This window comes from Embiotoca jacksoni, unplaced genomic scaffold (genome assembly GCF_022577435.1).
Source record: "Embiotoca jacksoni isolate LCO1_2020_lvr unplaced genomic scaffold, fEmbJac1.0.p SCAF_12, whole genome shotgun sequence".
Lineage (NCBI taxonomy): Eukaryota > Metazoa > Chordata > Actinopteri > Embiotocidae > Embiotoca > Embiotoca jacksoni.
Window position 1 is genome coordinate 8,229,878 of NW_027185252.1, and position 22,955 is coordinate 8,252,832.

At 39.8% G+C, this 22,955-nt stretch overlaps 3 protein-coding genes across 3 annotated transcripts; 1 reads left to right on the top strand and 2 right to left on the bottom strand.

Moving 5' to 3' along the window:
- The first annotated feature begins 2,045 nt into the window (after positions 1-2,045).
- On the top strand, positions 2,046-7,253 carry LOC138195276 (serine/threonine-protein phosphatase 2A 55 kDa regulatory subunit B delta isoform). The gene is made up of 10 exons (XM_069144557.1): positions 2,046-2,240; positions 2,414-2,488; positions 3,052-3,149; positions 3,256-3,421; positions 3,547-3,659; positions 3,749-3,926; positions 4,045-4,209; positions 4,464-4,633; positions 5,263-5,354; positions 5,535-7,253. The coding sequence occupies exons 1-10, from the start codon at positions 2,234-2,236 to the stop codon at positions 5,812-5,814; spliced, it is 1,344 nt and encodes a 447-aa protein (XP_069000658.1). The 5' UTR covers positions 2,046-2,233; the 3' UTR covers positions 5,815-7,253.
- Positions 7,254-7,324: 71 nt separating this feature from the next.
- On the bottom strand, positions 7,325-10,838 carry LOC138195277 (BCL2/adenovirus E1B 19 kDa protein-interacting protein 3-like). Its single transcript, XM_069144558.1, has 6 exons — positions 10,673-10,838; positions 10,127-10,298; positions 9,936-9,996; positions 9,461-9,567; positions 8,928-9,077; positions 7,325-7,987 (listed from the first exon to the last, which is right to left on the bottom strand). The coding sequence occupies exons 1-6, from the start codon at positions 10,713-10,715 to the stop codon at positions 7,945-7,947; spliced, it is 576 nt and encodes a 191-aa protein (XP_069000659.1). The 5' UTR covers positions 10,716-10,838; the 3' UTR covers positions 7,325-7,944.
- A 9,814-nt stretch (positions 10,839-20,652) lies between these two features.
- On the bottom strand, positions 20,653-21,860 carry LOC138194984 (alpha-2A adrenergic receptor-like). Its single transcript, XM_069144038.1, has one exon. The coding sequence runs from the start codon at positions 21,858-21,860 to the stop codon at positions 20,664-20,666; it is 1,197 nt and encodes a 398-aa protein (XP_069000139.1). The 3' UTR covers positions 20,653-20,663.
- Positions 21,861-22,955: the final 1,095 nt, after the last annotated feature.

The window sequence follows — 22,955 nt, forward strand, 5'->3', positions numbered from 1 at the left end:
GCAGGTACAAGTTGGTCCACCTCACTGATATATATATATATATATATATATATATATATATATATAGTCTTCCTAACCTCCAGGCCTCAGCTCTGCTTCTTCCCATGGGACGGTGTGAGTGATGAGAGGGATGTGGAGCTCGGGAGTAACCGGGGAGAAGGTTTTGGTGAGATTTGGTCCAGGTCTTTCAGGGTACATCCCTATTTATTCTCTTGCCACCTCCAGGACAATCTGCAGAAGCATAAAACAAATAAAAAACTAAGGGCACAATAGTACCTCTGTGTAGTACTGAGAGCTTACAATCATTACAGTCAGTGCGAACAATAAGCCAGCTTCAAAAACACATGCGAACTATAACATGTGGTTAAAAACAAGCTTTATTTTGTTAATGCCCCTCTTTTACGTGTCACTTTATAATAAAGTAAAACGATTCGAGCAACAACAGAGGACCTTATTTCTTTTTACGGCAGAATTAATGTTTAAATTGTGTGTTTATATCAACTGGTGCACTTAAAGAACATATCTGCTTAGTCTATTTTATCCATTATAATCTGGCCCAAATATCTTCACACTTTTGAGTTTTATCTTTTCTTTTTTTAATTTATTCTTTGGAATGTGACTTTTTCATGCAAAATCAGCTCCTGTGGGCAATCCGTAACTCCCGCCCTTCAGAGAGTACTATTTACTGAAAAATAAGTATAAAAATAAAAATAACTACCACAACTCCAGCATCTATTTCTGTGTCTATATTTTGCATCGCATTGCAGAGAGTACATTCACAAAACAATTACACACAGAGTCTACTTTTTAGCTGATTCTGAGCAGAACATTTGGAAAGTTTGTTCTAAATCCAGTATTTGAAGAAAACAACAGGAAATGGTTTACAGCATACAAGTACAATGCTTGGCTGTCAGACTGATTCATATCTAAAAGAATAACAGATGTGTCTTATAATAGTTTCCATTCTTAAAACTATTTGCAGTAAATTATTGAGATTGATAGGATTGCTTTTGCACTGAAATTCACTTTTGTGGCCAAAACAAATATTAAACAGATTTTCTTTAACCACTTCTTGTAATAACTCTTTGTACATGGAAAACATCTCTGTGGCAGGTAGATAGGGGAATACATTTAGAAGAACAACGTTTGTTTTAGAAGACTCGTGTTTTTTTCAGCAAATGGTTCCTTTTTCATGCCAAAAATTCTAACTGATCTTGTTTTTATTTTAAAATACGTCATGGAGGATTAGAAAATTAAAAAAAAAAAAAAAAAAAAAAAAAAAAAAAAAAAAAAGGCACTGTTAGTCTGAGAGATAAAAAACCGAAAAGTATGTATAGGACATTGAAGGCAAAACATACTGTAGCCGACTTTAACCAACAAAAATTAAATGAAGTTTTATCTTTTCGCCACTAGATGTCACCGACTGACCATCCAATACAAGCTGGGGTACTACGTCATCCTGTCATACATTTTTGAATTGTAGTTTACCAAATTGCCACTTTCCATCTACAAACAATAACAACTGACCAAATGAAAAACAAGTTTTAACACAAATTATTTAATTTGTAAATTGAAAAAAATGTTTAGCATTCATTTATATTGTGCGAATGACCCTAAACAAATACATCTGTCACACGAACACAAGAGTAGATAAATGTTTTTTTGTTTGTTTTTTTTTGCTGCATATATAATTTTTTTTTAGATGTGATTTTGTTCATTTTATTTTTATTTACTCTAAATACCAACACGAGCGGTGTGTAAACGTTTAAAGCCATTTGTTTATCGGAGGGACATCCGAATCGACTCGAACAAGCAGATACCGCCGCGTAAATTCAATAAAATAAAGTTAGACTCGATTGAAAAACACAGGAAGGGGAAAAACAACAACAAAAAAATAAAAGAAAAAAAAAATGCACATTTAATAAATAATACGATGCTCGAGAGGACGGACGGAGCCAGGATGTGGCATGCGTGCATGACGTCATTTCTCCATGTTACTGTGCGCCATTTTGGAAGAGAGAGAGAGAGAGAAAAAAAAAAAAAAAAAAAAAAAAAAAAAATCACGGATAATTTCCGTGGTCTTGACAGATCCAGACCCGAAGTCCTTACACTGATTGTGGATGTTATCTATCCACCCCCGCCGCCCCCCCTCCTCCGCCCCCCGAGCAAGCCGCGTTGGTCGATTAGATATCGGGGAAAAGCCGCGTAACAACAAGAGCTGCTAAATGAAGCAATGGCGGGTAAGCTGCGTTTATAAAAGGAGGGAAAAGGATCCGTTTGGTGTGCGACGGCCCTGGAGCCGACGACGAGCGCTCGGCGAGCTAAAGTTGTCCACACACACAGCGACAGAAAGCGGTCGTTCAGACGCCCCGACTAAACGCTGCGCTTCTTCTTTGATTTGTTTTTATTGCAGGAGTTGCAGGAGGAAATGATTTTCAGTGGTGTTTCTCTCAAGTGAAAGGAGCGATAGATGAAGATGTTGCGGAAGGTAATGTGGCTAACGTTAGCTTCTGTGTGTGTGTGTGTGTGTGTGTGTGTGTGTTACTCGTAATAGATGCGCGGTAGCGAACATTACGCGGACGCGCGAGGTTTATATCAATATAAATATATATATATAAGTATATATCAATGAAAGTCCCATTTTTTTTCCCCCTGCGAATTACTGTGTTGTCGCTAGCTAGCCGGATGCTAGGTGGCGGCTAACCTATTAAAGGGGAGCGACCGTGTCCATGACGTCAATGTGCTGCGTCCATAAATTGGTCGAGTGACATCATGCTTGTTTTCATTCATACGTGAAACGGGAGCGGACTTGACGCGTGGTTGATTTAGTCGGCGGTGCACGAAGCCTTAATAAAGCTCCGTGCGCTGGTAAAGCGTGGCTGGATTTTTTTATTTTTTTTATTTTTTTATTTTTATTTTATTTATTTTTTTAGCCCGACATCCTCAACACGGTGAAAGCTGAGCTATAAAAATAAATAAATAAATAATAATAATTTTTTTTTTTTTTAAAAAGAAAGTCTTGATTCCCTCTGATTTGTCTCCATTTTTCAGCTGACATAATATCAACAGTCGAGTTCAACTATTCTGGAGAATTACTTGCAACTGGAGACAAAGGAGGACGAGTAGTGATATTTCAACATGAACAGGAGGTAAGATTCATTCAAACGAGAAGTGTTACGTCAGAGGTGACGTGCTGAATTTGAAATGTACAAACATGGCCACTTGTGTTTTGTGGTTGTTGTTTTTTTTTTGCAGTCTAAGAATCGTCCACACCTGCGTGGGGAGTACAACGTCTATAGCACTTTTCAGAGTCACGAGCCAGAATTTGACTATTTGAAAAGTTTAGAAATCGAGGAAAAAATTAATAAAATAAGATGGCTACCCCAACAAAATGCTGCTCACTTTCTACTTTCAACAAATGGTAAGAGATTTTTTTTTTTTTTTCTTCAAAATCCAATTCAATATTTTGTTCGCATGTCAATTTAAAAACCGTGACGTGATCCGTTCGTCACCTCTAAATTTGACGACTTGTATACCTCTTGGCAGATAAAACTATCAAATTGTGGAAAATAAGTGAAAGAGATAAACGAGCAGAAGGTTACAACCTGAAAGATGAAGACGGACGACTCAGAGACCCCTTTAGAATCACCTCTTTACGGGTAAGTGTGATCGTACCGCCGGCGGGCTTAATTTCTTTATATGATTGTCTCTGAAATTTGATCTAAACGGGCGATATTGTTCGTTTTAGGTACCAGTACTGATGCCAATGGATCTCATGGTAGAAGCAAGCCCACGGAGGATCTTTGCAAATGCGCACACCTATCACATTAATTCCATTTCTGTAAATAGTGATCATGAAACTTACCTCTCTGCAGATGACCTAAGAATAAATCTATGGCACTTGGAAATCACAGACAGAAGTTTTAGTATCCTTTTCCTGAATCAGAAAGTAGATCACAGATGTGTGACTTGTCGTCCCAACAGTCCTTGCATTGCGTCGCGATGAGACCTAAAACTGCCGGTTCCTTAACAGTGTGTTCCCAGATATTGTAGACATCAAGCCCGCCAACATGGAGGAACTGACAGAAGTAATCACAGCTGCTGAGTGCCATCCACACCAATGCAATGTATTCGTGTACAGCAGTAGCAAAGGCACCATCCGCCTGTGTGACATGCGAGCAGCGGCACTCTGCGACAGGCACTCAAAGTGTAAGTACCGTAGTTCTGCAGTGTTTCAGTCAAGTAGTCGGTGGAATATTACTTTGTCGAAATTTTGATAAAAGGTGAAACAAATGCAAGTTCAGTAACCGTTTCTCCGGGTTGGTTTTTAAGATGAATGTTTTATTTCGCTTGCTGAAAAAGTGTGGGAGTTATTATAGCACAATGAGGTGACGTCTGAGAATGATTTTAGAAAGAATTGTGAGGAATTTACCTTTTTTTTTTTTTCTCCTACCCCCCAAAAGTCTTTGAGGAGCCCGAGGATCCAAGCAGCCGATCCTTTTTCTCTGAGATCATCTCCTCCATCTCGGACGTGAAGTTCAGTCACAGCGGACGCTATATGATGACACGTGACTACCTCTCCGTCAAAGTTTGGGACCTCAACATGGAGAACAGGCCAGTGGAGACGTATCAGGTGCATAAACATACTCGCCCATTGCTTCAAATATAGCTGGCATTAACCACCACCACCACCACCACGTGTGAACAAAATGAGCATTGCAAACGTCTGATCGAAGGGATATCTTAAATTAGAACGTGCTTGATGTAATTCTGAAACTGAAAACCATTTTCCTTCCGTGATCAAGGCTTTAAAACGTCAAGCATTTTCCTCAAAGCATACAACAATACCTGCAGCCTGAAGCTTTACGTTTCCATTATTAGTTCTGTCATGGTTAAATTCACGTATTTGCATTTGTGTACAAAGTTTTTGCTTAAAACCAGTAATTAAATGGTGATATGAAACTGAAATGCATATGCACAAACATACGAGGACGTAATCTATCCCCGAATGGCGAACAACAAGCTCCTTGCGACTCAAAAATCGTCATCTCACGGGCGTCTAGTTAGCCGTGCAATCTAAGGGCACATGCGTTAAAAAAACAACAAGTTACTAATTCACACAGGTTAAACAAATTAGGGCTTAATGTGCAGGTATTGGTGGCTCATGGCTGCATGAGCTCTTTGACACGTTAATTATCTTTAGATAGATGACAACATTGTTGTTAAGTGAATGTTTGAGTTAAATAATGTGTTTTGTTTCAGGTCCATGAATACCTTCGCAGTAAACTCTGCTCCTTGTATGAAAACGACTGCATCTTCGACAAGTTTGAGTGCTGCTGGAATGGCAGCGACAGGTAATTGTCCCACCATTTGCGCCGGATAGCATTTCACTAGCTACAAGGCTAATGTATATATTTAACAAACAAAACAACAACAAAAAGTTGGCAGTCACCGTTGGTCATATATTTAGTCTCATCTGGTGACAATTTTATGGCAAGTCGAGACAGACGGTTTAATTTGACTTTCTCCGTCAGTGCCATCATGACTGGCTCCTACAACAACTTCTTCCGAATGTTCGACCGCAACACCAGGCGGGACATCACACTGGAAGCGTCCCGGGAGAGCAGCAAACCACGGGCCACTCTCAAACCGCGTAAAGTGTCCACCGGTGGGAAGAGGAAGAAGGATGAGATCAGCGTGGACAGCCTGGACTTCAACAAGAAGATCCTCCACACTGCCTGGCACCCCAAAGATAACGTGATAGCTGTGGCAGCCACCAACAACTTGTACATTTTCCAGGACAAAATCAACTAGAAGATTTGGGGCTCCAGAGGATAGGGCTTTTACCGTACCTGTGTAGTTAAGCCTACTACTTGTCTATCTGTATAAGAAGAAACAGCCTTTTGTCCTCCTGGTGAAGAATTCGAAAGCACGTGTCTACTTTTTTTTTTTTTTTTGCCACAGGAGGTTGATCCATAGGCCTGTTTTATTTTGAGTCTGAGCTTAGGTTGTTTTTGCCTTTGGCACCAGGGCAATCAACATGCCCCCCTCCCCCCCCCCTCCCCTCCTCCCTCCCCCTCCCCTGACCCAGAAAGCCCAATTTGGGTCTAATTGACGGAATGGCACTCCCTAGAGGTCAAACTCTCGAACGTTGGTGTTTGTGTTGACATTTTAAGCCTTCATTTCACAATTTAAACGACAGAACTCTTGGAAGTCCTTAAAATGACGTCTTGTCAAGGTTGTATCATCATTTCAAAGATTTTGGGCCCTCTGACGCGCGGATGAATGGCCAATAAGCCTAACTGTAACATTCCCCCATTGGCCATGTATTCAGGCCAAACTACTGGTGGAAAAGGCCATGAATTTGGAAAGTGGACTTGTTTCTTTTCCTCCCATCCCTTCTCTTATTTTACCCCAGTCAATACAGTGACATAATTTCACTGACTGTATCTACTCAAGTTACACCTTGTCATCCACATAATAAAAGAAACTAAAACTACAGATGTGTTTTTAAATTTAGAAGTATGTATTAAAACATGTTTATTGCTTTGCATGTTTTTATGTTGTAGAGAGGTGGAAAAATGTCCAGTCACACCACTGTCTTTTGAGCAGATCTCAAGCAAACTTGTTGAGGAAATACTATTTGGGGCTACGAGTTTGAGAACCACTGTTGGAGACAACCGATAATGTGTTTGTGTCAAGAGATTAAGTTCTAGTTTTTGACCATGTTTTAGGACGCAGGCTGGAAACTAAATGGCACAAGATAGGGTCCAGGACAAAGGGAATCTGCAGCCTTAATACCTACTTCTATCAGTGACAGCTACAAGTTTATGTCCCCAAACGTTTTACAAACCTCATGTGCATTATTTGTAAATCCTATTTTATAGAGTTATGTCCTCATATACTGCTGCTATATGTGGCCGTCTATGAAAACACATAAAGGAGGAGCATTGCACAGACCGTACAGTTTATGTGATAGTGCCTCCGAATCATGTAATAAGTAGGAAATTCAGACAGGCCTCATACATGTGCCCTTATTCATGGAGTAGGGATGTCACCCAAATTTGCAAAAGTGGATCTTATCTCTGTAGTTGTGAATGCAGAAATGAAGGTTGACTACACAAAACATATACTGATGACATTAAAACAAACACATAATAATGCATTGTCTTTGTCCATTGATTGCTAACATGGTGGCAATGTATTCACTTGTTTATTATTTTGACCAAAGTTCAATAAAAATTTTAATTGTGTTCATCTGCATGTTTTTCCTCTCCTTTGGTACCACGTTTTTTTTGGTTTGTAAATCCACGAGAGCCGTACGCGTGTTTACAATTTTTTTTATTTTGTTTAGGATGAACAAAATGGACCGTTTTTGTGCCATATAAGCTAACATTTGATTTTCTTACAATCCACCCCATGCACAGCGGAGCAATCGGTAATGGGTTCCGTTACCTAAATACGAGGCTAACGAGGCCTCGCCGCAAACAAACAAAAAAAACAGTCGAGTCAAAATAATTCCCTGCTTCCACAACTGATCTAAAAAAAAAAAAAAAATAAAATGTAGACTACATTATTTTCAATCTGATTTCAATTCAATCAGTAAAAGGAAACGGCAGTGACGTACGCTACATTTCGTTTCCCTAACGTGCAGATTTAAGAAGCGGGAAGCAGCGAAACGGTCATCTCCGGTAGGGGGGGACGACAGCAAGAGGCAGCGGATTGGTCGCTTTGCGTTCAGAGGTGTCCGCCACAAAACAGCAATGACCGATCCTCAGCTCTCCACGATGGCGTGGGCGATGTGGGGTGCTCGATCACGTTGGACCGAGTGACGTGGCCGCATCTCCCTCGTTCTTCGGAAGGTCCCATTTTAAGGCATGCTAAGATGTTTTTGTTTTTTTTCCTATGGAGGTGACAAGGTGTCGCAACACACCGCCGTCATATTTAGTAGGTGTTATGGGAGGTTAGGCGCTTCCCAATATATATCCTAAAAGGAGAGAAACAAACATGTCAGATAAGATTGTGCTGAAAATTTCACAATTCTCCCAAGAACAGGTGAAAAATACACAGAGGAACGAGATGCCTGTAATTTATCCCCCGTAACTTTGTCACTAAGAAAACTATAAATGCCTTAATGTTTTTTTGAATTGCCTTTGTTGAACTAATAAGACATTGTGCAGGAGTACTGCTCAACAGAAACATTGGTTCTAAACAGAAATGCTTTGAAAAGCATGTTATATCCTCAGAAGTTTTAAGACTATATAGTTGGGACATCAACAACACTGAAAACAAGGACGCTACATAAGCTGCGAACTCCCGTTATTTATCACGGCACGGTATACTAAATCTTCTTTTTGTTTTGAGATAATGCCGTTTTTTGTTTTTTTTCTATTCTACGAAAGTAAGAGATTAATGGAGGTGCGCACAAGGCTTAATGATGGCACATTATAAATGTAAATAAAACCCTTCATCTATGACCCAACATCAAAACAAAAACTAGACACCACTACGTTTTTCCATGTTGCACAAGTCCAATTAAGTATCTATTTGCAACAGTGATGAATCAAACGGTACAAAAACAGGTCTGTATTTTCTTGTATGATTACTTGAAAAAAAAGTGTTTTGTACTTTTCAGTCGTTGCATCAAATAATTCCATTATTAATGTGGAAAAAAAGAATAAATGAAGCGTATGTTTTATAATATATTATTGTTTGAATTCTTGGCGATACTGCAAATGGAGCTACGGTGATGCAAGAAATAAATTCTGACTTGTGTGAAAATGAAGCACCATCGTAATCATGGTAAGAAATTCTTTCTGTAAAGATTCGACTCCAACTGCCGTCACAGGTTCCTGTTAAGTGCTTTTGGTTTTTTTTTTAAGACACTGCTCTATTGCCAGAGTTATAGATTAAATCATGTTGCTTACCCTAAGCCAACAGCCAGTATGTGAGAAATGATTAATGAGGGAAGGAAAAGCTTCAGAAAGTCAGCAGAGAGAACGCCTCCCTTCTTCATAACGCTGGTGTTCCTGATGCTGAGAGAGGTCGAGCGCTTAGGGTACTTCAGCAGGAACTCCCTACAGAGGAACACATTAATTTTTCATTGTTATGAATACATTAAAATCAATGAGTGCCAGTTTTAATGTCATGCCAGCACCTTTGCTCACACAGGCATCATCTTGAATTCTATGAGTCATAATTACAAATCATTGCATAAAATAAATATACTGAGGCTAATATAGATTAGCACAACACAGTTAACAATTTCCTTTTCCAGTTATATCTATAATCTTTGTAATTACTGCCATTATTCTTGCTGGTAGCGTGCCTTCAAATTGCGCTAGTTCACGGTCATAAATGATTTGCCTTATAATTATATAACTGCACATTTGTATCTGGACATGAAACCACTGAAATGAGCAAATAACAAGAGTTTACTAAACTAGTGATGTCTACATACTTTGGTGGGTTGTTCTCGGGTCGACTAGACCAGTCCCAGATCCAGTCAGCATTTTTCTTCATCAGGTTCTCTACCTCCCGTCTTCTCTCTTGGCAGTCTTCGTCAGACTAAAACGTAAATTGCAGTTTGGCAAGTGCTGTCGCAACACATTCAGCGTCCACTTTACGCTTTATCGCATCAGACCATTGTCATAGCAGACATTTTGACATGTCACAGCAGGACAAGCACAAGCAGAAATAAATATATTAACGATGACTCAGTTCCAGTAAGTATCCCAGTAACTCATGACAGTGAACCAGCATGTACAAAAGCACCTCCCCTAAGTGGAACCTCGCCATCATGAACACACCTGTGCCCTGCCTGCTGACATGTCAAAAAAAAAAAAAAAAAAAAGTCTGTTGTGAAAACACAGCCTATATAATGAATACTTGTGTAAACAGATTTGGATATAGGTCAGTGGTGCCAACACGTGTACCTGTGAGCTGTTTCCCTCTGATCCTCTCCACAGAAGAAGTGGGGTCTGTGATCTGAGTGGGCTGTTGTGGAAAAGACAACACATAAGAGAAACTTTCCTCGCTCCAGACTTAATTCCACTTCTTGACGATCTGTATCGCACAACAAAAAATAGAGGAAAACATGAACTGTCCTTCCCCTTTTCTCACAAACCTGTTGCACTGAGAGCTTCCTGTGGAGCTGGTTCTGCCCGACTCGTGCTGTGCTTCTCGCAGCATTTTCTCCACGTCACCCTCCTGGCAGGACGTGGGGATTTGCTCCTGGCTGCCGTGATGACTGGTACTTTGAAAGCCAGTCCCACTGAAATGCAGCTCCACCCAGGAACCTTAAATCAAATACAGAGTTTTTGTACATGGCACCTGGTGGGTCAGCAAACAAGGCATCACTGGCCTGTATTGGGCTGCCACGCAGGCTAAACGCACAGTACAACAACAAACAGACGCGGACCGTCCCAACTTGGCTTTAAGGCGTTTTGATTCTGCAACACTGCAAATAAGCCTCGTTACATCTAAATAACTCAAGACTGCCAAATCAAATGTAGGAACGCTGAGCTTTAATAGTTGGTTAGCTGTATTAAAAAAAAAAAAAAAAAAAAAAACGAGGTAACCTGATGTTTTGTTAACTATAGGCGAGCGCCAGCGTCGACACAGCTGTGGAGGCTGTTTTTTTTTTGTTTTTTTTTTGTCGTGGATACTTTACCTTGCAAACTCTCGTCAGATGAAGTGTCCTTTGGGAGCGACATGGCTGTGTCCACCGTTTCAGAGGCACAAATATCAGCGAAATGGTGGCGACAAGTCGGTAAACAGCTGGCGCTCCGACGACCACAATAACAATGGCGCAATATTGTGTTTATCTAAAATGTGATTGGCTCAGAAAGGAGAACGCGCGAGGCACGTCACCGAGCTTGTGTCTGTCGCGTGCCCGCACGCACGGGGCACGCTTTCTCACCACCCTCAAATAAACACGACTGCTTATATTTGCGAAAATATCACATCAGGCGACCCGAAGAAACCTAAAAGCGAACGTATTTGTTTTTTTTTTTACGCGGCAGTTCGACCCTCGTGATTTACATCGGTTCCGAGCAGCTGTCTGTAGATGGCAGTCGCAGCTCATCCAGCTCTGTTGCTTGAATATGCAGTGTAGAGTTAGAGTACATAGAACACGCAGCGTCTCAGCCCTGTCCAAACTATGCAACAGCACACTTAGCAATGATCTGGCTTTTAAAAAGTACAAATAACAACACTCAATCTCAAACGCACACACACACACACACACAAAGACCCTCAGCATCCACCCAAATCACAGCATCTCCACCCTCCTGGTACCAGTACTGCAACAGCTTCTGAACCCCCAAGCTTGTCAGGAACCCGGGCCAACTTGACCCTCACCACCAGACAACACCACAGGCCAGCAAACCACCGCATGAACAATCACGGCCGCACGTTACCCTACATCTCTCTGGCCTCTGCACAGCACTGCCCGGAGTTCATGAGCTACTACAGTCAATTGTTTAATGTAACGTTTACATATGTTGTTGCTGATGTAAGAGCGCCCACGCTTTTCCCGAAGCAGACTGCGCGGTGTTCGTATCAGTTAAATACTTTTCTCTGCGTTTTCGTTGTATGTTGCACCTACCGTATTGTCTATAATGTCTGTCCTGTATTGCACTGAGCCCATAACAAACGTTTCAGTTTCATAAATGTTGACACAAATGTGTGAGAATTACATATATAAATACAATTTGAAGCCCATTGTGGTCAATAGGCATATCCTATATCGTTGCACTTTCTACACTCCTGCAGTGTGTCCTGTATTGATCCATGTGTAAGTGCCTAAACGTTCCCAGCCGTGTACAATTAAATGAATGCTTTCTTTTTTTTTAAAAACTGACTTCTTTAAACTGACAGTTGCACCAGTGACTAGCAATGTGCTGTGTTTTGACATGTTACTGGAAAACACGTAATTGTTCACATTTCTTAAACGGGCAAGTCCAAATTTGAGAATGGCAAATTAAATTATGTTTGCTACCATGAAGATTAGTGTGACCGATTATTCTGGCAAAATGTAATTATTTCTACAATTGAGGGGGCTTATTATTCCGGGGTGTGTTCTCCTTCCTGGCAGCTACCGTTTACAAGCAATAGTGGAGCTTAGTGGATCATTTCATAGCAGATATAAATTACTTGAGTTAAGACAAGAAAAGTTTGCAAAAAGATACCTACTAACCAAAAATGAATTCCCTTGAGTGCTGTGCCGAGGTTTGCCATAATTATTATTTTCATTTTGTGAAAGCTGTTTGTTTTCAATAGCATGTATTTTTGGCACAGAAATGAGAGACCAGCTGATTACGAATCACATGTAGACCGTTTAAAAGAGAAACATATTGTGAAGCCAAAGAATCATTTTAAATTCTGTTTAGTTTTAGAAGTGGACAAAACAGGCCATTTGTCACACAGCACGTGGGAACACCTGGGATTTAACAAGATATTGATTAAACCAGAAAGACAGATGATTCAGAGCAGACAAAGAAGTCCAATAAGCACTACAAAATTTACCACGGTTCAGGTCCTTAGTATACCATTCATTATAGAACTGAAGCTACAAATACTTTAAGTTAGAAGTGATTTTGAATATTTGAGAGACAAAACATGTACATTCTCATAACCAAGCCACTCATGGGTATTCTGTTCAGCACTATCCAGTGTGGTATTAACGCAATATGACAAAATGCCAGTGATGCTGATTCTGTCAACAATGTATACATCTAGGGTGCTCAATAACAGCGAAATAAATATGTATGAAAACATAAACGATGAGGTATTTTGAACAGGTGATATCCTAAAGAACATTACAGCATGTTAAAATAAGCTGTTTTGATTTTCATGTAGCGTCGTCACAATTTATGACAGAGGCAATATTGGCATTCATTTAGTTTAGTGTTATGAATGTTGTGTTCCACTCCCAGTTCTCATTATAAAAATGCTCTCACCAGATGGCAGATGTTCCACAATGAATGCATTGTACAGTGTTATTATACTCCTCCATTGCTACGTGAAGCTATTTGCCGTGTGTTTGACACCAAGTGTCGTATTTAGAGCCAACATGGAATCAGATGAATGATATGCAGATATTATGAAAATAAAAAAATAAAAACATTAAAAATCGACATTCTCACAAGAGCAATGAGCAACTGCCTTTGCAAAAAAAGAAAAAAAAAAGACTGAATTTGCAGTTTACATAAGCAGTGAACATCATCCAGAGCAGTAATCAAAGAAATGCATCCTGTGATATTATCAAGGCGTAAGATCTAAAGCAGGAGGACCTGCTGAGTTCTAAAAGAAGACCTCAAAGAAGCTGACATGTACAAAGGGAAAATATCTGCCAAAATCAAGGAGCAAAAATATGATGGTTATTTGTAAAATTCACAGGATAGAAAATATAAAATACTGACCAAAGCCAAAATGAAGGAAATCCCCTTTTAACCATTAAACCTGATATTAGCACCTGCAAGTCTGTCACTGATCACCACAGATAATCTTTACAGATAATCAGAGGTTTGGTCTTCAATTCACATCCTGCGCATCAGCCACACTGGGAACTGGTAATAAAATAAAACCCCAATGGCATAATAAACTCCACCATAAACTCCACCATTAGAGAGTGACCAACATTAGCCAGCGGCACAAATACAAGGCACACAGCCTTCCACTCAGAACTTCCCTATACTCTTGTAATCAGCCACATATTGGGAAAACCCATAGAGAAAGAGGTCACCAGTCATGGGAAAACACTTTACAACAACAAACTCAACCATTCAAACTGTGTCCTGTGCCTGATGCACCTACCCAGAGTGTTGCTCAATTCTTTTTCGCCTCCCCCTTTACCTGGTAAGATGTTTGTGGTAGACATGCCCACATGATTTGTGGTCCATCGGTGTCATCAAGGAGAGCAGCCACCTCGTGGAGGGTCCAAAACACTGGATTTGACTGGAAGCTGGACAAGAGAAAAACAAGTGTAAGATAAGTATTTATGAATATAATAGGCACTGTATACAAATAAACATGAATCTCTATGGATGAGAGCTGCAGTGCAAATGAATAAAATCCAAATTCAGCAACTGCTTTCTGTAATCGTCACTTTACATTGCTAAAACTTGAGACCTCAAAAAGGAAACGGTATCCTTTTTATGTCCAAGTCCAATCGTTGTTGATGGCATCTCTGGGAAGAAGCTGCCAAATCTGTTGTTCTTCCAGCACCAGTGCTGTCATTTGCAGTGACATAGTTGGTGGCTGGAAGAACTACAGGCTAACTGAGCTGAGCATCCAGAATCTGAGCTGCTGCCAGCAAACAGTGACTGGCGGCGCCGTTGGTCAAACTGTCCTCCGATGCCTACAGAGACTGAAACATTCTGTTGCAATGAATTTGAGAAAGCCATGACGATGCTTTAAGGCATTTTACTTGGACAGAGGTGTGCTGGACATGTTCTTTAAGATGCCAAAGTTAAATGGGAAAAGTCAACAAAAGGGCAGTTAACCACTGAGTGAGTGTTTCTGTCACCTAATGCTGTGTTTAAGCCATCAAAGTGGGTGAGGGTGGCGATACGTGGCAACACTGGACAAAGGGGTTTCGACAAGTAGTGTTGTTTGCGTTTACAATTACTGTTAACGTGACAGAATGTGATGAGCACTCATGGCTTCCTGATGAATAAACAGTTTCATTCCTGCCGTTTGCTCTCTGCAAAAGATGAAGATACTTTGTCACAACTTTTTTTTTTTTTTCTTACCTTTTCGGGGATCCAAAAGATCCTTAGTGTACTTTCAACATTTCTAAAGCTTGAAAGGAGGGAAATCCATCAACGCAGGTCACCTGGAAAATCGCCACAGAAGACGACGTCCAGTAAAGGTAAAAAAAAGTCACAACACACTCATCTAGAGCCACATTTCACATGGCATCACTGACTTATTTGTGTAGTAGGATGGGTTTTTTTTTATTTTTATTATTTACCGGTCAATCTACGTTCCGACCCTCACCTATGGTCACGAGCTCTGGGTCGTGACCGAAAGAGCGAGGCTTCAAACGGCGGAAATGAGTTTCCTCCGTAGGGTGGCCGGGCTCAGCCTTAGAGATCGGGTAAGGAACTCGGACATCGGGAGTGAACTTGGAGTTGAGGCGCTACTCCTTCGCGTCGAAAGGAGTCAGCTGAGGTGCTTCTGGCATCTGATCAGGCTGCGTCGTCGGCGCCTCCCATTGGAGGTTTTCCGGGCACGCCCAACTGGCAGGAGACACCGGGGAAGACCCAGAACAAGCTGGAGGGACGATATCTCCCAGGTGGCCTGGGAACGCCTCGGGATCCCCCAGGATGAGCTGGAAAATGTTGCGGGGGGAGAGGAGAAGTCTGGGCCAGCTTGCCTGCTGCCACCGCGACCATCCGATCCTGGATAAACGGAAGATGATGGATGGATGGGATGGTTTTTAATTGTCATAAAACTACCCCCCCAAAAAAAAAAATTTAGTTTTTGACTGTTTAAACAACTGCACCCACTACTCTTCTTGTTTGGAATTTGGTCACAGGATAGTGTTTGCTGAGCACGACCACTAGTCTTGTATATCTGCGCTCTACCCTACAATGCTCTGCCTGAATTACAAAACAAATCTATTAAATATTAGGGACATATTATTAGGCCATATTTGATCGCTTACGATGATATCGGTACCATTTTAAATGGCATAAAATAAACGTGAAATTATTCCGATTTGTGGACGTTACGACATCACAACGGTATGGCGTACCTTGCGCACAGAAACAACAAGCCCTGCTTAAAGTGGCTCTATATTTCATACAGAATCTGAATGTCAGTCAACTATTGTTTGTTTTTTTTATAAACTGGAGAAATGAAACATTTTTATTTATTTGTTTTCTGTATATTTGATGGCAAACTGCTTTGTCTATGCAGACATACATTTATTAAAAAAAATTTTTTTTTAAAGAATTGAGGCAATTCATTAAATAATTAATCAAATATTTCAGTCCTTTGTCATATTGCAGACATACCCTGAAATATCAGGTATTATTTAAGAGCCATATTGTCCACCCTGTTAAATACAAAAAGTATAAGTATACTGATAAAAATTCAAATTGAAATAGCAATTTTAGAATGTTATTTAACCTCGAGGACAATGCATTTTCTTAAGTGCAAGAGAGTGTTACTGTTGCTCAATTTGCCTTTCATTTCTAAAACTAGTTTTTAACATATGATCGTGCCCGGAAAACTGCAAATATGTAGAAAGTCATTTGCAAATGTTGCTTTCACCTGTAGGGATTATTTTAATTGGAAATAATAACCGCAAATGCCCTCATGTCACATTTTCACTTCTAATAATCAGATGTTGTGATTTATGATTCCACGACTGTCGTCAGTAGGTTTACCTTGTGTTGAGAGGCTTTTGAAATGAGCCAGGCACAAAAACAGGCACCAATACAATACATGTCAGAGCCGGTAGGGACGTCACTATACAGCTTGTGTTGTCAGTTTGAAGGTGTGTAATGTCTGACAGCATACTGAGGGATGAATTGTCCACAACAGATGGCTGATGAGAATAGATAAAGTACTATGATAGTAAGCTTGATAAGGAGTTGGTGTTTACTTTGCATGTTTTTATATGTATGTGAGACAGTATGTGTTCGTGTGATGCTGAACATCATCCAGGTGTGGCAGAAGTGTGAGGAGGAGAAAAGGACAGACTGGAACTAAATAGATTCAAAGGGAGATTTACAGTGTCCGGAGCGCGAGATTTGCCACAGTTTAATTTAGTATCAATGAGGCTTCGCAGCAGAGTACAGAAAGCTGTAGCTGTAGATTGTGATGGTACTTATTTGTACAGTAGGCAGAGTCTCTCTGCTTTTGAAGATGATGAGCAAGAAGAAACAAACTTGTTTCCAAACTCTGAATATGATATTTGAATTTATTGTGACAGATTTTTTAAGGTCATGAATAAATGAACAAGACCCATATTTTGGGACAACTCCTAACAGCTCAGTCGTTAACCTTTTCAACCAATTTCCACCTCTCTTCTGCCCTCTCACACATACAGTACTTGTGCCCAAAGGCACATGTTGCTACAAGAAGGTCAAAGGAGTTCAAAGTTTCCTGTCAAGCACATTTTGTTGTTTACAAAATACAAGGTGACAGATTAATTTTAATATGCCCCAAATGAAGGAAGACAGGTAGTCAGACCAAAAAACACCAGTCCTAAATGCCTTAAAGTGGAATAACTGGCTTACATTCACTGAATAACATTCTTATAGAACCATTAGATAGAGAATAATGGGTTGTGATATGAATAGGAGACCGACACATTTGAAGCTTCCATACCGCATGTTTTTACCTTGTATAGATGCAGGAACTACTTCATATTGGAATGACACGTTTTATAAGTTTCTCTTTCAAACAGCATAAATTGAAATAAATTTTGTTTGAATGGGATACATTCAGCATCGTGAAATACACTCCTGTTAATTGAATTTGATGATTGTTTTGATGAATAATTTAACGGTAATTTTCTGTTGTAAACACAGAGGAGGTAAATCTGATTAAATTAAAGCATTAATGAGTAAAGACTACAGTCTTTACTCGCCTGTACAAGAGAAGGAACTTCCATTTGATGATGTATTTGAATTATTTAGTAAATTCCAAATCATCCATGCACTTTGACTCTCTTAATTCCCAGTGAGGTCCTCTTTTCCCTGGGGTTGTCTTCTGGAGATCAAAAGTGGCCTCTAATCGCTCGACTCTTATCAGCCAGAAAACATTGGCTCGTCAAATCACTGAGGAAATATCCATATTTTCAGTTTTTGTACTGATATTGTTGGCCATCTCAAGATTTATATTTCTTGCAAACACGCAACCATCTTCGAGATAGATAACTTTCATTTTAGATGCAGTGGTGAGCAGAAGGCGTAGAGAAAGTAACAGACGCAAATTAAACGGGATCCTCCTGCTGCTTCCATCCCTCAGAATCTAATTTGATTATGTTGCATCGTTATCAATTCAGGGGGGAGGAAGTATTATATGCCCCAGTGTGCGTGATGCATTGTGCCCAATCCATAATGAATGACCCAGCATTCAATTAAAAACACTCTATTCATCACTACCTATGATTTAAACTTGTTAGTTTGGTCTATATGCCTCTGTCTGACTCTCTGCAGTCCTGTTTTGGTAATCTCAGTTTGCATTGGATGCCGGCCGTCCTCTGGCTGCCCCTGCGAGATGCATGACTGGCATCTTTAAGGAGCAATTATTGAGTTGTAGGCGGAGGACATTAAAATCTGAAAATGAAGCAGTTTGACTGGGGAGCTGTGTGAAAGTTGTGGGAACTCCTGCCAGAAGCAGCTTGTAAAGGATAGTTTTATAAGCTGTGGTGTCATAAGCGTAAATTGTGATGGTCCATGGCCTTTAGAGGGGGAAATAAATCATGGTCTCAGCAGACTGTGAAAATAGACTTGTGTGTACATACCCCGAGATTAGCAAGTGTTTATAGTTTGTAACCAGTCATAAATCAAACTAATGTGAAGTGAGGCATAGAAATATTATATATTTGAAAGCATCAATATGTCAGTATTTTTGTGGTTCACATTTTACTAACTAACCATAAGATGTTGCAAAGTCAACTTTTGATAAATTTGTATTATGTCTACACTTTCATTAATCTCTTTGGGAAAGTAATGTAATGGGCATTTTGGCATTTAATCTCTTTACTGCTTTGTGAGCATGTGCTTTAAAATTTTTAATTTATGCAACCAGCTGCTCGAGCATAGCGGCGGACTCCAGGAGAATTGTCATTTTAATTAAAGGATGCAATCAGATGGCAATCACTGCAGTTTAATCTCTCAAGACACACTGATGTGCAATGGATCAGATCCAGGCACAAATATTTGTCTCGAAGATATTTTATGACACAAGATATAGCCTAATGATAATTGCCTGGTATTAGTACAAGCAGATTCTCCTGTTATAATGTCCCAAAAGCTTTAAAAATCTTTTTTTTTTTTCCTAATCACCACTTCTCATAAATACTGTCATTGCAGGGAAATCAGAAATCTGTCAAAGCCAAACCGTGATTACACAACCTTGTGAAAATAGATATATCTTGCTTGATTTCTCGTTACCACAAAACCTCAAATACAATTTTTCTCTGTTTCTCCTGTCAGATTGTCCGTGGGAACTCCATCAACAATTGTCAGGTTTATGGTTTGCCATTTGTGGTGAGTAATACATGATGTATTTTAGGACTGAGACATGGTTGAACCCAAACATGTCTACCACAGGAATCTCAAAACACCAGAGTCCCAGAGAGCAAGTCATGGGAATCCCTCTGCTATTCCCTTGTAAACATGAGAGGTGGTTGTTGGAAATGTTTGCTAAGTTAACGCAATTATGGAAGCTGAATTTACTCTACATCAGGTTCACAGACTGATACCGACCAGAAAGTATATTTAGAAAGAAAAGTTGATGTAAAGAGAGGTTTTACTGCTGTGAAGAGTGGGCTAAAAAAGGAGAAGAGTCTGGATAACGGATAAGAACACCACACATTGATAAGCGAGTGTGGATATTAAGCTCACAGTGTAATTTGCAGAAGCCACTCATATTTCTGTCGCTGCATGACTTCTGTTTGACTCCAGGGGAGGATTTAATGATATCCTGATATGAAGAGCTATAATTCATGATAAACTGCATTAGATATTGTTGTGGCACCCGTACCTCCCAGGCGTAATTTTCTTTTGGGATAATTGTCTTGTTCTTGTGCTTGTTATGAGAGATTCAGGGTGGGATGGGGATACCATATTTTTGGATATAGTTTGCTGTCATGGGCTCATGTCTTCACATCAAAGACGTTTTTTTTTTTTTTTTTTTTCATTTTACTACATTCTGTCATTTGCAGTTATCCTCTCTTTTTTCTTTTTTTTTTTTATTCCGATGCCAATTACAGAGAAAGGGGGGGGGGCGCTTAGTTCCCAAATAATAAGCATCATTTTGACATTTCATTTCTCTTGCTGAATAGTTGCGGCTGTGAGCACATCACTCACTTTAGTCATTATGAAATTACTGGCCATGCTTATTTACTAACTATTGTCATTTAAGTGGTTTTTCACTAAACATTTTCTTCCATTACAGTATGAACTGTAAATTTGATGCGGCCATGACCAGCCATTTTATAATGCGGTAATGTGAGTCTACATGATTATCATAGTTTTTCTGAATGTGTTTCAGTATTTTTCTGCCATTCAGTCTTTATCACACTGCCACAAATTTTTAAGCATGAAAACAGAAAAATTACATTCCCAAAAAGTTAAGTAACAAGTTTAAATGCTGTCATAAAACAAACACAGACATGTAAAAAATGTGCCATTCTCTTTGTCCCTATTGTACATTGTTAAAGTCTAAACTCACAGGTTGTCACAGTGTAATTCAAGTTGTAAAACAAACTGCGCATTAGATAATTTTCTAAGATTTAATATTACAAAACAAACAATTCCTGGCAATAAAATGTTAAAACACAAAAGCAAAGTATGCTACAGTTAACATGTTTACTAATATTTAATAAATATCTTCTGATATCTACTAAATAATATTCAAAGATAGGAGCATAAATGTAGACGCTTTTGTGTTTGATGCATATGTAATATAATTATTTATACACCTCTTCTGTCCCTTTTACAAAGGATCTTTTTAAAAGACTTCCTGAAGTCGTTATTGAATATAGTGTATATAACAGGATTTAGGGAGCTGTTGCAGTAACTGAACCAAAAGAATATTTTGAACAAAATCTCTGGGACGCAGCAGGAGTCGCACACAGCAATCAGTGTGTAGGTGAAAAAAAAGGGGAACCAGCAGAGAACAAACACTCCCATGACCACAGCCAGAACAAACGTGAAGCGCCGCTCTCTGTACTGCCTTCCTCTCCACCTGTTCACTTTCACACAGGACTGAGCCTCTGGCTTCAGGGAGGTTTCTCCAGGTTTCACCTGAGTCACTTTGGTTGTTCTCATATCCCTCTTCCTCTTCAGGGAACATGTGGTTTCATTCCCATCAGACGTGGAGGGGTCTTCCTCTACATCAAGCCTATTGTCCTCTTTACTGTCCCCTCTTGTCTCCGCCGTTCCCTCTTTTCTTTTAAGGGGGTCCAAACCAAACTTTGGGTCTTCTGTGTCGCCATTTTCTCTTTGCCTTTCTCCCGGAGGGGCTCTGGTTCTTTTCTTGGCAATCTGGTAGATTCTCACATACACCGTAATCATAATGACACAGGGTGCAAAGAAGGAGGCAGTGCTGGAGAATATGATGTACCACTTCTCCTTGTTAATTTCACAGTCAGGGCTGTCCTTTTTACCCTCATCCTTTTTCATTGTGATGAGTGGAGGGAATGAAATGATGGCCGCCAGTACCCAAACTAAGCAGACTGTGCATTTAATCCTGCGTGGTGTCCTTCTCAGGTTGTATTCAATGGCTTGAGTGACAGACCAGTATCTGTCCAGGCTTATTGCGCACAGGTGAACAATGGATGAAGTGCAGAAGAGCACATCCAAAGCCAGGTAGATTTCACACCACACTTTCCCAAAGTACCAGTATCCCATGAGTTCATTAGCTAAAGAGAATGGCATCACTAAGGTGGCAACAAGGATGTCTGCACACGCCAGAGAGACTAAAAACAAGTTCTGGGGGGCTCTCAGGGCTCGGCTAGTGATCACAGCAATTACTACCATAATGTTGCCAAACACAGTTAGCAGGATGAGGATACCCACCAGGATCGTCAGAGGCACAGAGGCCTGCACGGTGAAAGGGTGCCTGTCGGGCAAAGTCTCATTTCCGCTGGCGAAGTTAACACAATCCATCAGGACGAGCTGTGGTGGAGATGATACTGTCTGAACAGTGCTCTGTCAGGAGGTTTGGAAGCTTTGCTTGCCAGCAGTCTATTAATTGCATCCTTTCAAGGACACGGCATCAGAGAATTAGATCTTTTCATTGTGTTCACTGGAAGAGATTGTTGAAAGAAATCTGTGCCTCTTCCCTCTTTGTCCATGAGAAAATAGAAACCAACAGAGAAAATTTGCAAGAAATATTTCTTTAGAAAAAAAGAAGACAAAAAACAATAATAAAAAGAAAGGGAACTTTAGACTGTTTTAAAAACATATACATTCTTTGAGAAAAATAATTCTTCTTCCACCAACCTTTAAGACTAAAAACTCGCTGTTAGATCCCCTGGAAGACATTTCATGAAATACCCTTGTATTTCAGATAGTGCTGGCTCAGCTGGGTCTTTTCATCTGTTGTGACGGAAGTGGAGGACCTCTTTTATATGGGCTTGATCTGTCGCTGAGGATCTGTGATGCTGACTCCATTTCAGTGAGAACAGGAATGGGCGGGGTTCATTTAACACTGGGGATTTAAAAGAGATCTGCTGTTGCTCCTAGACACTGAAACCATTGGCTGATTATGACATTAATAATATTGTTGATTTATAGAAGTAATATCTGTAGTCTATTAAATTACAGTGTAATAATAGTGCACTCATGGGTTTGCTGTTCTATTTCATGAACAAATGTTCAGCTTTATCATGAAAGAAAAATGATTGAAATAATAACTGAGGTTGGAGGGGAAAGAGTCACAGACAGGTAAAATAAGTTGAAGTGCCATTTTGTGCATTAGATAAACAAAAGTATTCATTAAAATATTAGAATTTTCTTTACTGAGTAACTTCAGCTTATGGTCAGCTGTTTATGCAAAAAAGTGATGCTTTATTGCAGTTTCAATCAAGGTTTAACTTATTGCTAAATCCTGTGTCAGATTCTAGGATCAATGATGCGATGCTTGTGAACATTAATCAGTGCTTTTATTGTTATTGTTTTACCCTTTTATGTGCTGCTTTATGTACAGTCACAAGCATGCCGACCACCTTGCATCTTGTTATCCTCTTTATTCTTTTTAAA

Excerpts from the sequence above, each read along its gene's own strand:
- LOC138195277 (XM_069144558.1), bottom strand. The coding sequence starts at position 10,715 with ATGTCGCTCCCAAAGGACACTTCATCTGACGAGAGTTTGCAAG. Across the intron at positions 9,997-10,126 it reads GGAAGCTCTCAGTGCAACAG|CCCACTCAGATCACAGACCC; the intron begins GTTTGTGAGAAA and ends TTTCCACAACAG. Across the intron at positions 9,078-9,460 it reads CCCGAGAACAACCCACCAAA|GGAGTTCCTGCTGAAGTACC; the intron begins GTATGTAGACAT and ends GTTCCTCTGTAG.
- LOC138195276 (XM_069144557.1), top strand. Across the intron at positions 2,489-3,051 it reads AGATGAAGATGTTGCGGAAG|CTGACATAATATCAACAGTC; the intron begins GTAATGTGGCTA and ends TCCATTTTTCAG. Across the intron at positions 3,422-3,546 it reads CTTTCTACTTTCAACAAATG|ATAAAACTATCAAATTGTGG; the intron begins GTAAGAGATTTT and ends ACCTCTTGGCAG.
- LOC138194984 (XM_069144038.1), bottom strand. The coding sequence starts at position 21,860 with ATGGATTGTGTTAACTTCGCCAGCGGAAATGAGACTTTGCCCGACAGG.